At 38.3% G+C, this 14,983-nt stretch overlaps 1 protein-coding gene across 1 annotated transcript in view; it reads left to right on the forward strand.

The window, feature by feature from the left end:
- Nucleotides 1-12,567: 12,567 nt before the first annotated feature.
- LOC5571448 (membrane-bound alkaline phosphatase) overlaps nt 12,568-14,983 on the forward strand; it is a 30,272-nt gene continuing 27,856 nt past the window's right edge. Inside the window, exons 1-2 of the mRNA XM_021839785.1 lie at nt 12,568-13,180; nt 13,252-13,556. Of these exons, the coding sequence (XP_021695477.1) occupies nt 13,060-13,180; nt 13,252-13,556 (426 nt within the window). The 5' untranslated portion in view covers nt 12,568-13,059. The remainder of the gene's footprint in view (nt 13,181-13,251; nt 13,557-14,983) is intronic.

Consider the following 14,983-nt stretch of genomic DNA (forward strand, 5'->3'; position numbering starts at 1 on the left):
TCGCCGCCACACGCCGTTCTCCTGCACGCCGCCGAAGATCGTCCTTAGCACTCGGCGTTCGAAAACCCCAAGAGCTTGCAAGTCCTCCTCGAGCATAGTCCACGCCTCATGTCCATAGAGGACTACCGGTCTTATGAGCGTTTTGTACATCGTGCATTTGGTGCGGGGGTGAATCTTTCTTGACCGCAGTTTCTTCTGGAGCCCATAGTAGGCACGACTTCCGCTGATGATGCGCCTTCGTATTCCCCGACTAACATTGTTGTCAGCCGTCAACAAGGATCCGAGGTAGATGAACTCGTCCACCACCTCGAAGGTATCCCCGTCTATCGTAACACTGCTTCCTAGGCGGGCTCTGTCGCGCTCAGTTCCGCCAACCAGCATGTACTTTGTTTTCGACGCATTCACCATTAGCCCGACTCTTGTTGCTTCGCGTTTCAGGCGGGTGAACAAATCTGCCACCGTTTCAAATTTTCTCCCAATAATATCCATGTCGTCCGCGAAGCAAACAAATTGTCCGGATCTCGTGAAAATCGTGCCTCGACTGTTAAGTCCGGCTCTCCGCATGACACCTTCAAGCGCAATATTGAACAACAGGCACGAAAGTCCGTCGCCCTGTCGTAGTCCCCGCCGAGACTCGAACGAACTGGAGTGTTCGCCCGAGATCTTCACGCAGTTTTGCACACCGTCCATCGTTGCTCTGATCGATCTTGTGAGCTTCCCGGGAAAGCTGTTCTCGTCCATGATTTTCCATAGCTCTATGCGGTCGATACTATCGTATGCCGCCTTGAAATCAATGAACAAATGGTGCGTAGGGACCTGGTACTCACGGCATTTTTGGAGGATTTGCCGCACGGAAAAGATCTGATCCGTTATCGAGCGGCCGTCGATGAAACCTGCTTGATAACTTCCCACGAACTCGTTTGCTATAGGTGATAGACGACGGAAGAGAATCTGGGATAGCACTTTATAGGCGGCGTTTAGGATGGTGATTGCACGATAATTTTCACACTCCAGTTTGTCGCCCTTTTTGTAGATAGGGCATATAACGCCTTGCTTCCACTCCTCCGGTAGCTGTTCCGTTTCCCAGATTCTGACTATCAGCCGATGCAGACAAGCGGCCAACCTGTCCGGGCCCATCTTGATGAGTTCGGCTCCGATACCATCCTTGCCAGCGGCTTTGTTGTTCTTGAGCTGTTGAATGGCATCCTTAACCTCCCCCATCGTGGGAGCTGGTTGATTTCCGCTGTCCGCTGTTCTGACGTAGCCATCGCCTTCGCTGTCCTGACCTTCTGTGTCTGTGTTCTCTGCGCCATTCAGGTGTTCATCGTAGTGCTGCTTCCACCTTTCGATCACCTCGCGTCCGTCCGTCAAGATGCTCCCATCATTGTCCCGGCACATCTCAGCTCGCGGCACGAAGCCTTTGCGGGATGTGTTGAGCTTCTGATAGAACTTCCGCGTTTCTTGAGAACGGTACAGCAACTCCATCTCTTGGCATTCCACCTCTTCCAGGCGGCGCTTTTTGTCCCGGAATAGGCGGGTTTGCTGTTTCCGCTTCAGTCTGTATCGTTCCACGTTTTGCCGCGTACCATGCTGCAGCATTGCAGCCCGCGCTGCATTCTTCTCCTCTAAAACCTCCTGGCACTCCTCGTCGAACCAATCGTTTCTTGAGCTCCGTTCCACATATCCGACAATGCTTTCGGCAGCGTCGTTAATGGCTGCTTTGACTGTCCTCCAGCAGTCCTCAAGAGGGGCCCTATCGAGCTCGCGCTCATCCGGCAACGCTACCTCAAGATGCTGCGCGTACGCATTGGCGACATCCGGTTGTTTCAGCCTTTCGAGATTGTACCGGGGCGGGCGTCGGTACCGTACATTGTTGATGACGGATAGCTTTGGGCGCAGTTTCACCATCACCAGGTAGTGGTCGGAGTCAATGTTGGCGCCACGATAGGTTCTGACGTCGGTTATGTCGGAGAAGTGCCGTCCATCGATCAAAACGTGGTCGATTTGCGATTCTGTCTGCTGAGGTGATCTCCAGGTGTACCGATACTGGAGGCTGTGCTGGAAATAGGTGCTACGAATGGCCATGTTCTTGGAGGCGGCAAAATCTATCAGTCGTAGGCCGTTCTCGTTCGTCAGCCGGTGGGCGCTGAACTTTCCAATCGTCGGTCTGAACTCGTCCTCCTGGTCAACCTGAGCGTTTAAGTCTCCTATGATGATCTTGACGTCGTGGCTTGGGCAGCGGTCGTACTCGCGTTCGAGCTGCGCGTAAAATGCGTCCTTGTCATCATCAGTGCTTCCGGAGTGTGGGCTATGCACGTTGATTATGCTGAAGTTAAAGAATCGGCCTTTGATTCTTAACTTCAGGGTGGCCACCGAACCGGGAAAAACGGGAAAAGCGGGAAAAACCGGGAATTTGAGAAGATCACCGGGAAAATCGTTTTGAACGATCATCTTCAAGCTGCGGTCTGCAAACCAACCTCCAAAATAAGTTATAGAAAGTAGTTATGTTTAATGAAATTTCCATGAGACAGCAGCAATTTTGAACAAGTATCTTTCAAACACCAATGAATTAACTTCTACTATGCTACACCATATTTCTTAAAAATGTTTCACTATTTTCTTAGCAATGTTTCTAAAAGAAAAAAATTCGAAATATTTTTTTTGAATTTTTGTTTTCGAACTACCAGGGCTATTTTTTTTTTTTTTTGAATTTTTATCTAACTTGTTTTACTAGACGTTTTAAACCAAAGTTTAATTACTTATTGCGGATTGGCTTAGCACTCTTCTGTAATTGCTGAATACCACAACTAATCTTGAAAACAAGTATCTATTTATGAAAGCTTTTAATATGTCACTAGTTATCTAATCGACGAAGTTTTAAATATTGGCTCATTTACGATCTTAATAACGATGAAACTATTACAGCTCATATAAAATTTGTAAAATATCCATACAAAAGGCATTACGAGAGGGTGGGTGGATGTCAAAAATGATAATTTTCGGTGTTATTAAAGTTGAGAGCACTTACTTAGCTTCTACGTGTGTGGCCTTATTTCATTCGTATCTTGAACTTATTTGCTTTATGGAATAAAATTCAAAGAATTAATAGGGTGATCAAAGTATTTTGGACAGAGCGTTACGCGTATATAATTTGGCCATTTACGGCAAAATCAAATGGAGGTGGCCAAATTATATACGCGTAACGCTCTGTCCAAAATACATAAAACACCCTAATTCAAATAATTTCAATTACGGCCATGAACTACTTGGGCATCTTGATGATTTACTTAGGCACCTAGGGCTTTTGTTGGCCAAATTATCTCAAATTCAGCATTAAGATGCATTATAAGATGATTATAAACCAAAGCCAAAACTTGAAATTTCAAGAGCATAAGTCTAGAGAGGCAAACAGAGCTTTGAGCTAAAAATTTTGATCGTTTTATCATCACCAGAATGCAACCAACCCATCAAATTTTCAACGCGAACGGTTGTCAGGTTCTCTAGATCTTAAAACTTGAACTTGAAATTTCGAAGTTTGGCTTAAAGGGCATATTGTTGGTAAATATGGTCAGATAGCATTCAAATTAAACTCCTGTCGTGTCAAGAGCAGGATCTGTTTTATTAGCACAATTAACCATATCTTTCCCATGATAGATAGCTCCAGAGCTCCATTGATTCTCGATGAACGTGAGACAAATCGATTCAGCTACTATACTAAGCCATAGTTTTCAGAATAAGATTCTATATAGATTAGAACACTCTAATAGTCAACATATTTCTCCAATAGTGAAACTATTGATAAACAATCAAATTACTATGGAAAAACAACTAAAAAAATTTAAACCGATTTAAAAAAAATGTTGCGGTGCGTTCCATAGAAAAGATTTTCGATATAGAAAAAGTCAATTAAAGTCGTTGGAAAGAATGGATTAAAAACCGGGAAAATTATGTAAAATATACCGGGAAAACCGGGAATAAAGCGGGAATTTCAAAACCGAAATTTGGTGGCCACCCTGTAACTTGCACATTCGTTCATTGATCGGCCACCACCCGATCACGCGCCTTTGCATATCACCCATCACTATGAAAGCTGTTCCCAGCTCGCGTGTGTTGCCGCAGCTCTGGTAGATGGTATGATTACCTCTAAACGTTCGCACCAATGCTCCTGTCCAGCACACCTCCTGCAGCGCTACGATGTCGAAACCGCGGGTCTTCAGTACATCGGAGAGTATGCGAGTACTTCCAATGAAGTTGAGAGATTTGCAGTTCCACGTACCGAGTTTCCAATCGCTAGTCCAATTTCGTCGCTGTGGTCTTTGCAGATTGTTCCGGTACGTATTCTCTCGTTGACGTTCCTGTGCTGATGTGTTTTTACGGTTGGCTTGCAGGGCCTGACACCACCCCCCTAGATTTCCGGAGGACCATTCCCCCTAAATGTTCGGAGGGCCATAGTGAGCAGTTTAGCTTAGAGTCCTTCTCTGACACTCGGACGATGATCAGCCGCCCCTGACATGGGGAACAGACGCTGTTGTGAGCCGCTCCTAACGTGGAGTACAGACGCTCCAGGTTTGCAAAAGCAAACCCCCCCTTCCCTGTCAGCATACGACCAAAGTTCCCACCGGGGGTTGGTTACCCGATCTTCCCCAAGGTTACTCGTACCCCGGCCAGTACCACGAGGAGGTAGGGATAGGAGTTGCTGGGCAAGAGGCTAAGGACCGCACAAAGGGGTCTATTTTATTCCTGCAGGTACGCGAGGTACCAATGGTACGCCATGCCCAGCCATTTACCGCGCCATTTTAATTCTATCAAAAACATATCAAACCAAGTTATAATGTTGGATACAAAGTATCAAAATTATAATACTGTTCGATATACGATAATATCCCGACCAGAACCACATAACAAAATTATAACACATTCCTATCAGCATCAGTTAAAAATAACAGAAGTTGATAAAATTTAGTTATCAAGATGGCTTTGTTTTCAACTTGTTATATTTTTAGTAACATATTTATAACAACATTTGTTATATTTTTGACATCGCATTTATAAGTTTGTTGCAAATAACATCCGATCCCGACCAGAACCACATAACAAAATTATAACACATTCTATATAGTATATTATTGAAATGCACAAGTATCTATTTAATTTTGTTATAAAGTTGTTAAAAATGAACAGAAAAATATCTTAATGGGAAATAAAACACATTATGTTATATTTTTGTTTTATTATGTTCTGTGGATAACGGAGCCTAACAAAATCATATCATAATATGATCTGCATATCATATTCTGATAAAATTTTATCGTATTTTTGTTACAAGCCTCTAGTCGGGTAGTTACATAACATGCAATTATTTAGTCCAATGTGCATAAAAAATATGGATAAAATGGCAGTGTGCGAAATTAGAAGCGTGCGCGAAATATGATAGCATCAGATTTTGTGTTTGACCCTAAGGAATTTCGTTAAGAAACGACTGAAAATCATAATTTTGATTCAAATTGACATTTGAATGATTTTTCTATCTTCTAGAAGTGCGATAGAAACATCATTCTTTCATAATGTTCATATAGGGTACATGTACAAAATTTTGGATGCAATAGGTCAACAGTATGGTTAAAAAGCAGATTTTAACTCGTTTCTAAAACGTAAGCATGACACCTACAAAATATCCAATTTATTGGCTCAAATAATGATAGCCCTTGAGCTACTGAACTGCTTTGCCGGAAACGCTATCTTTCTAAGTGGTCTGCCTCCTGAGATATCTGCAAAGAAAAGTTTCATGCTCACTAGCGCTGCCTAGTAGCAAAATTTTGAATCAACTAGCTCGAACAATGATAGTCCCTAACATACTAAACAACGTTGCCAAAGACACCATCCTTCTAAATGGTCAGGATGCTGAAATATCTGCAAAACAATAGGGGATTTTTTTTTTATTTCCGTACAAAGTGGGCCGAAGGGTCTCAGATTTTCATGAAACTTTTTCCACAGGCAGGGCTCATCAATATATGAATAATAAAAAATTGAGAAAAATTCAGGGTCGCTTATTTTCCCGGAAAACTCAGTTGGAATTTTTTTGTTTTCCTCTGACACTACTTATTTTGAAAAATCATAACTCAAGAACGAAGCATCGTAGAAACAAAGTTTTTTTTTATGAAAATGAAAGCAAATTTTCTCAGGAATAAAAAAAAATATTAACTGGAAAAAGTTTTCCCCAAAATTTTCCACCGTTGAGAAAATTCGTAAAGAAACGCCGGAAAAACTACACACTTAGATTAAATTACTGGGGTCGGTAAAATTTTACTGGGTTTTGGAACTACCGAAAAAGTCAGTAAAATGGAAATTGAAATTAATTGAAATTGAAAAGCTCACCATGTTTTATTTTTTATCGATGTATGATATAAAAAGAAAGCTCTCTGCAAACTTTCAGTAAAAAAAAATCTGTTTATCGATTTCTGACATTTTTTTTTAAGTTTACTGACTTTTCGGTAGTTCGAAAACCCAGTTATTTTTACCGAACAGATTGAGTGTGTATGTTCCAATTAGTGGAAAACTTTCAAAAATATATTTTTGAGAAGGTAATCTTCTATATAAATAAAAATGGAATGGTGTTTGTATGTCACGAAATGGCTTGAGAACGGGATATCGGATTCTAAAAATTCTTCCATAGTTATGTTCCTGAAGTGTTCCGACGTGTTTGTGTATATAAAAAGAACAGGATATTGAACAAGAAAGTTGAAAAAACAGGAGTGAACGGAGCTTCCGTTTTGTACACGATGTTTCATGACGTTTTTCAACAGCCTACTTGATGTCAAGACAAAGTTTGCCGGGACCACTAGTTTCTAATAATTTCTTTAATCGCTGAAATTTTTGAAACGTACTTTTTTTTCGTTTTTGAGTTAGGGCCAATTTTGTGGAAAATGACCATATAAGCAGATTTTCATCTTTTCCGTAATCCACCGAACTCCATTCGAATGAAACTTGAAACTATGAACTATGAAACTATTTAAAAAACATACTTTTCAAATATACTTTGTTTGTAAGCTGGAATAGCTAATCGGGTTATCATTATTTATTTTTCTTAGCGGTGAAAAATGTACTGGGAAACTTATTCCATTTCAAAAAATCTCAAAGTTTTGAGAAAATTTGATTCCGATTAGACAAAAAAATGTTTCTGTGACGCTTTTATCTTAAGTTATTATTTTCGAACGAAAAGACTTGTACGAGAAATCTAGGCATTTTTCACAAAACTATGACCAAACGCAGGAATAACATAGTTTTCCCGGCTTTTCTTTACGAATTTTCTCAACGGTAGAAAACTTTTTCCAGTTAACATTTTTTTCTATTCCTTAGAAAATTTGCTTTCATTTTCATAAAAAAAACTTTGTTTCTACGATGCTTCTTTCTTGAGCTATGATTTTTCAAAGAAAAGGCTCAAAATGGCACATTTGCACATTCTTTACAAAATTGGCCATAACTCAAAAACGAAAATAAAAAAATACCATTTCAAAAATTTCAGCGATTAAAGCTTATGAAATCACCAACTCAAAAATATTTTTTTGAAAGTTTTCCACTAATTGAAACATAGTTTTTCCGGCTTTTCTTTACGAATTTTCTCAACGGTGGAAAATTTTGTGGAAAACTGTTTCCAGTTAATGTTTTTTTTTATTCCTGAGAAAATTTGCTTTCATTTTCATAAAAAAAAACTTTGTTTCTACGATGCTTCTTTCTTGAGTTATGATTTTTCAAAGAAAAGGCTCAAAATGGCACATTTGCACATTCTTTACAAAATTGGCCATAACTCAAAAACGAAAAAAAAATACCATTTCAAAAATTTCAGCGATTAAAACTCATGAAATCACCATCTCAAAAATATTTTTTTGAAAGTTTTCCACTAATTGAAACATAGTTTTTCCGGCTTTTCTTTACGAATTTTCTCAACGGTGGAAAATTTTGTGGAAAACTGTTTCCAGTTAATGTTTTTTTTTATTCCTGAGAAAATTTGCTTTCATTTTCATAAAAAAAAAAACTTTGTTTCTACGATGCTTCTTTCTTGAGTTATGATTTTTCAAAGAAAAGGCTCAAAATGGCACATTTGCACATTCTTTACAAAATTGGCCATAACTCAAAAACGAAAAAAAAATACCATTTCAAAAATTTCAGCGATTAAAACTCATGAAATCACCATCTCAAAAATATTTTAGTTTTTCCGACTTTTCTTCACGAATTTTCTCAACGGTGGAAAATTTTATGGAAAACTTTTTCCAGTTAATTTTTTTTATTCCTGAGAAAATTTGCTTTCATTTTCATAATTAAAAACTTTGTTTCTATGAGTTATGATTTTTCAAAGTAAGTAGTGTCAGGAGAAAACAAAAAAAAATCCAACTGAGTTTTCCGGGAAAATAGGTGACCCTGATTTTTTCTCAATTTTTTTTATTCATATATTGATATTATTGAGGCAGGGCTGTGGAAAAAGTTTCATGAAAATCTGAGACCTTTCGGCCCAAACCCGTACGGAAATGAAAAAAAAATCCCCAATAGTAAAAGTTCCATGCCCACTAGTGCCACTTAGCGGTTAGATTCCGAATTAAATGAGGTACCATCAGATAGCGCTTCACATCCAGAACAACTTTACTGAAGACCCCAAGTTTCTAAATTATCTGGATTTTGAGGTAAACCGATTTCAAACTGTGGTTTATTCGAGCTGTATATAGTGCGTTCATTATTATACGACTTCCATGTACATTTGTTGATTTTACTGCATTACAAAGGGTCATACTGTAAATAAAAACTGTTCAGTATTGTTTTTAAGAAGATTCTTGAGGAATACATTCTGGTTTGGTGTCGATAGATATCTTTGTTGTAGAGTTTTTAATTTTCCCGGGAATTGACTTCCCGGGAAACGGGAAATAAAATTATCATTTCCCGGGAATTCCCGGGATCCCGGGAAATTCTAAAAACGTAAAAGTTATGCTAATTTGATGAAATTTTTTGAAATAATGTCTTATTTTATGTATGTTTTATTTAAACCCATTGCATTTGTACGATTGGTTCTCTCTTTTTATGAGTAATTTATTTATGTTCCTCCAAAAATATTTGCTTCGTTTTTTGCTAGGCTTTTTAACAAAAAAAAGTTTATAAAATTAAGCAAAATTATATGTGGAGTACGATACCTAAGTTCAAATAATATTTACAACATTTAATAAATCTTTACAAAACTAAAATTAAAAACAAACAAGTAGAAACCTTGAAAACTTTATAATTCTACTCAAATCATGAAAAAGATTATTCGAAAATTTCTTTATATTGTATTGCCAACCAGTTGTCCCGGTAAACGTTATATTGCCAACCAGTAGGCAGTGAAGTAAGCCATGTAGAAATCACCTATAAAATGTCAGTGAAATGCATCCCGTTTTCTTCCCTTTTTCGGTTGGTTTTCACCAATATTTTAACTCACAAACACATCGTATCTCTTCTAGTGAGGACATTGTTTGGTATGATATGAAAAGTAAACTGTGCGATAGTTTTTAACTGAATATATATGGTCCATTCTGTATTTTAATAGAGTTTCCCGGGAAATACGGGAATCCCGGGAAACAGAAAATCATTTCCCGGGAAACGGGAATCCCGGGAAATCTCAATTCCCGGGAAATGTTCCCGGGATTGAAAACTCTACTTTGTTGCAAAATGATAGCATATAAACAACAACTGTTGTACAAAGTACAACAGCGCGACAGCCCGCAGGTTAAGATGTATTGCAAACTTTGAACAACATCTATTCCTCTATATGGTCTTTGGGGCCGTCCATAAATGACGTAGCATTTTTTCACTGATTTTTTACACCCCCCTCCCCCCTCGTAGAATTTCGTCACAAATGCTGGTACCCCCCCCTGAAAAATACGTAGCATATCGAGGACCCCCCCCCCCCCTATATTTTTTTTATTTGTTTTGCTTAGTGCCTGGGTTGAAACAATAAAATGGAATTGAGAAATTCCATACAAAGTTTGATATTGATTACTGACTGAAATGAAAGGATTATCTATTCTAATAGTTTGATATACAGTAGCGCTCAAAAGTAATTTGCAAAAAATGTAAATAAACATTTTCCTTGGTTTTGGTTTCCAGTTTTTTATAGACTATATTACTATTGCTGTTATGGTAAGAACAAGTTAACTATAAAAAATGTGAAATTTTTTTTATTGGATTGATGAAGCTTGTTACTGTCGAGTTAGGGTCCAATATATTTTATAATACATTGAACAAAAATTTCGTTATATTAGAAGATTGTTTTTTTTTTTATTCTTTGTTAGGAAATAGATTTGAAATGAAAAATTTTAGCGATTATTATACAAATACAATAATCTCCATTAATATTTCAGTTGATTTTCCTAATCGTTTCCATAATGATGCAATTTTATTAACACTCGAATCTATTATCCTCATTAATATTCAGGCTATTCAATCAAGAGCATTAATATATCAAAACAAATGATGAGTTGATTGGGTGGAGATCTCCTGCAACATTGAAGGCATAATTCACGGAATAAATATATTGCTTTAAATGTAATATTTGCCAAGAAGAGCATATTTTATTTTCTTGAAGAAATAAAGCCCCAACAGAAAATATGGATAAAACTAAAACGGCTGACTTTAGGTCATGTTAACAAATGGCAAAAAAAAATGTACTCCAAGTAGTTAGAGCACTGATTTTTAATCAATTCATTAAACTTATTTCGTTTATTTATAAATTTATTAATTTGGACACGAATATAATATAATATTTACATAATTATTTAAAGCTACAAAACATCTGTTTGATTGCATTTATCAAGAAAATCTAAAGTTTCATAGATATTTTTTCAATTTTGTCATATGAATGTTTTGAAGCTTAATCATAATTTTATAACCCAAGTTTATAAGTAAAAAAAAAGAAGTGTCATAAAAAATAATTGTATGCAATTTTTTTCAGCGCCTTTCTTTTTACGGACTTGATTCAAAATGCTACGTCCACTAGCTAGGACCCCTCCCTCCCCCTCGTCACACTTCGTCACAAATTCGAGAAAATCCCCCTCCCCCCTAAAAAGCTACGTCATTTATGGACGACCCCTTTGAAGAATTCCATAGTTTCTGCACCCGTTCCTTCGAATTACGCAGCAATATACAGGCCCTGTGATACAGTTCGCATCCTACTAATCTAGTTTTACTGGGTGTCTCAGTTCTGCCGTGAGCCAATAGTGCAGTAGCAAGTCAGTCTTGAAAAGTCTCAGAATCTCAGATAGAACCAGCACAATTTCGATCTCTCTTAATCGGACGATATTTATGTTTCTCACTTTAACAATTATTCATTCTACTACCCACATAATGGCCCTCTAGTGTCTCAAATAAATGTGTCACCATGTGCACGGATACCTGCATGCAAATTCGCTGGTGTCAATACAATACTAAATCCGCTTTCTTTGAACCTGTTCTATCTTAAGTGCAACAGGAACATATAGCTTCTAAGCATTCAACGATTGACCGTTACGTGATCACGTCTAGTTTGATCTAATAAACATTTAATGTACGGTGTCGTACACCGTCGGACATCAAAATCCATACAAACCTAAGCTAAAACGGAACTCTGATAGCATAGCACGTAATCAGCCAAAAAGAGATCATTTTGGAAACTTACCTATATGATGTGAAAAAACCGAGAAGGTTTGCTATAAAATTGGAACCAGTGTTTGGATTTTGATCCGAGTAAGGATCTTGGAAGTGTGGGGTGGTCGAGAAACTGGAGGCAAGTAGCCATGGACCGAGTTTTTTGGCGCAACATTGTGGCGCAGGTCATGACTTGAAAAACGTAGCGCCATCAAAAGTAAAGTAAATTTCATCTCAGATTCCTCGAGGGAAAGCTTCATGAATGATCCTTATTATTCATTCAGAGATTTCGACCAGAATACCTTCAGGGATCTCTCCAGAAATTCTTCTAGAAATTCCTCTAACAATTATCTCAGATTTTCTTTCAAAGGATTCTTAGATAAGCTTCCCCGAATTTGCGTAATTTGCTTTTCACAGTAATGAAAGTTGGCTCCGTGCAATGCACGCTTGAGCCTTTCAAATAAATGAATCGAAAAAAAGGCACTCCGACGCTACCAGCCCTCAACTATTGATAAACGATCAAATAGTGAAATAACTATTAATTTACAATAAAATATTTTTTCATGGTTTCGATAATTTTAGATCCCTTCTAATCCCTTTTGATCAAACACATTTTACTGAAAGCATTTTTTCCCATCCAAAACATTGAAAATCGTGGGGGGAAATGTTAAAAAGCTCTAAAGACGAGTAAGAAAAACAACTTAATTCAACGTTACTTATAATCTCTAACCGCTGCGAATCTACGGATCAGAAGTGCATAGATAGTTCCCGTACGGTACTCCTAGTACCTGTAATTAGTGCTACAGAAACTCGATTCTCAGCTGTCTTCGCACTCAGACAGGAAGCCGACCCTACAAGAGGCAAAGACTAACCCCGTCATATATGAGAATGCGGTAAAATCCCCTCATTAATCCTGCATATGCAGCTGAACGCGTGCTTTATCAAAGTTTTGTGCAAATTGACGCAAAGTTAACTATACACTTATCCCGCCCCCTCCTTGAGTGTGAGATCTGCTTCCCGAGAGAACAAACACTCAACTGCTTTGATTCAGTTTGTTCGATCGATCACTTGCAAAGTCAATAATTTCTGAGAACTTTTCGGTAATTGTTCTTCACTATGCACATCCGAACCTACATATCAGTGGTATTCATATCGGTGGTTCAATATAAAAGAAGATCGTTGACGATCACTGCCGATCAGTTTGGGTTGGCGCCTTTCGAGTGCGATCGCACACACTTCTCCCTCTCTGCTTCTCTGCTCGGCATGTAAGAGTGCAGGTAACAACACCTCGCCATAGTTTATTCGATAATCGACGTTTACTATCCGAGCACGCTGCAACCAACGAGAAGAAATAGTGCGATCGCCTACCAGAACGCGTGCGGTAACCGTCATTGTAGTAACAAGTATCATAACAATATGTACCTTCTCCGTATGATCGCTGTTTTCGTTGTGCTGTTATCGTCGATGCTTCGAGCATCCCGTGGGAGTCCATCGCAGGAATTCGTCCAATATCTTACCACCACACCAAGTGATCACGGTTAGTTCGTCATGAAGACCGCCAAAAAAAAAGATTCTTTCGATAATGATCGTGATTTTGATCTTCAACAGTGCATCCACCTCCCGATCGTGATGGTGACGACGGGAATCTGAACCGAAAGAAGAGACTGATTTCCGCGTCGGATTACGAAGAGACCGCCCAGTTTTGGAACATTGGTGCCCAGTTGAAGCTCAAGGAGCAACTACTGAAGCGGAAAAACTTCAATAAAGCGAAGAATGTGATCTTCTTCCTGGGAGATGGCATGTCGATTCCGACGCTGGCAGCTAGTCGCATGTACCTCGGACAGAAGCAAGGCCACTCGGGCGAGGAAACGCAGCTCTCCTTCGAAGAGTTTCCAGACGTTGGCCTAGTCAAGGTGAGTGGGATGATTGTCGCGTGCGCGATACTTCGCGCCAGTGCAGGCAGAATTAGGGTGGGTGAACCAGTAGCTGTGGATTGCAGAGGTGGATTCGTATACAGGGTACGACTTTCTGTGATTGTGAAGGCCGTTATAAACTATTTCTGTCGATTGAATCAGTGGAGTGCTCAGAGTGATTGCAATAGATCAAAACTAGTAATATGCGCCATTTAAGCAAATAATTGTAAATGGAAAATAAGATCTCATTTTTACAGTTTATACAGTTAGTGACAAATGCTGTTTTCCATACAAAATCTAATTTGGGGATCTGCATCTGTATCTGATACAGGGTGTCCATCCATCCGGGAAATCCGGGAAAACCGGGAAAAACCCGGGAATCACAAATGGCCGGGAAAAATACGGGAAATACCCGGGAATTTGGTGAACACCCCGGGAAAACAAAACATAAGACTACCGGTTTATTTAAATTTTAAGTACTATGGGGTAAAACTAGAATTTTTAACAAGGAGTGCACCACCGTCTGTATTTCGTACTTCGCATTATGATTATTTTTTGGTGAGGTGATAGAGAGATACGATTAGGATCCTTGAAAATTTTTTGAAGGGGTACTTAAGGATTTCTGACAATGTTCTTGGCGAGATGCTTGTTAGATTTCCATTTGAAATCATGGCATATGAAATATTTGCGGGAAGCCTAACAAAAATCGAACCGATATTCAATCAGTATTTAAAATTTCTTTCTGAGAGATCACTGAAATGGTTATTAGTAGATTGCTAATAAGATTTTCAGTAGATTCTAGGAAAGTTCCTTGGCTAATTTTGCTTTAAATTCTTAGAAGTTAATGTCCCTCTGACATTTGGATAAAAATATATTTTTTTAATATTATCCGTTCAATGTTTTTCTCACAGGAGCTTTTTTTACTCAAAATTTCAATCACAACACAACTTAGTAAATGTTCATTCAAACAGCATAAACTTATATTTTAAGTAGCAGTTTCCTGAGAAAAATCATATGAATCCATTGTGAATTTAAGAAAAAAAAAAAAAACAGACGAATTTATATGATTTCAAATTGTTTTATTGAAAATTTACACTAAGATATCTTCTTGAGGAATGCGCAGAAAATTACTGACATGTTTTTGATTTTCCTCGGTGGATTTTTACTTATTGTACCCAAATCCTTGGCGCAACTCGCATACAGTTAACTGGATTTCTATTTGATTCCTTGTGAGATTTTAACATATTCCTGCAGCAGTACTTCTTGGGAAGATTCTTGAAGGTCATCTGACTAGCTTTTCTGATAGTTCCAGGTGAAATTCATCCCACGGTATACAATGGGCTATGAAACCCATTAGAAAGTGTCTTGAAATATTCACAGAAGCCGCCAAAGTTGATGCTTGCTATATTCCTTACAATATCTTCCAA

This window comes from Aedes aegypti, chromosome 2 (assembly GCF_002204515.2).
Source record: "Aedes aegypti strain LVP_AGWG chromosome 2, AaegL5.0 Primary Assembly, whole genome shotgun sequence".
In the NCBI taxonomy this organism is placed as follows: domain Eukaryota; kingdom Metazoa; phylum Arthropoda; class Insecta; order Diptera; family Culicidae; genus Aedes; species Aedes aegypti.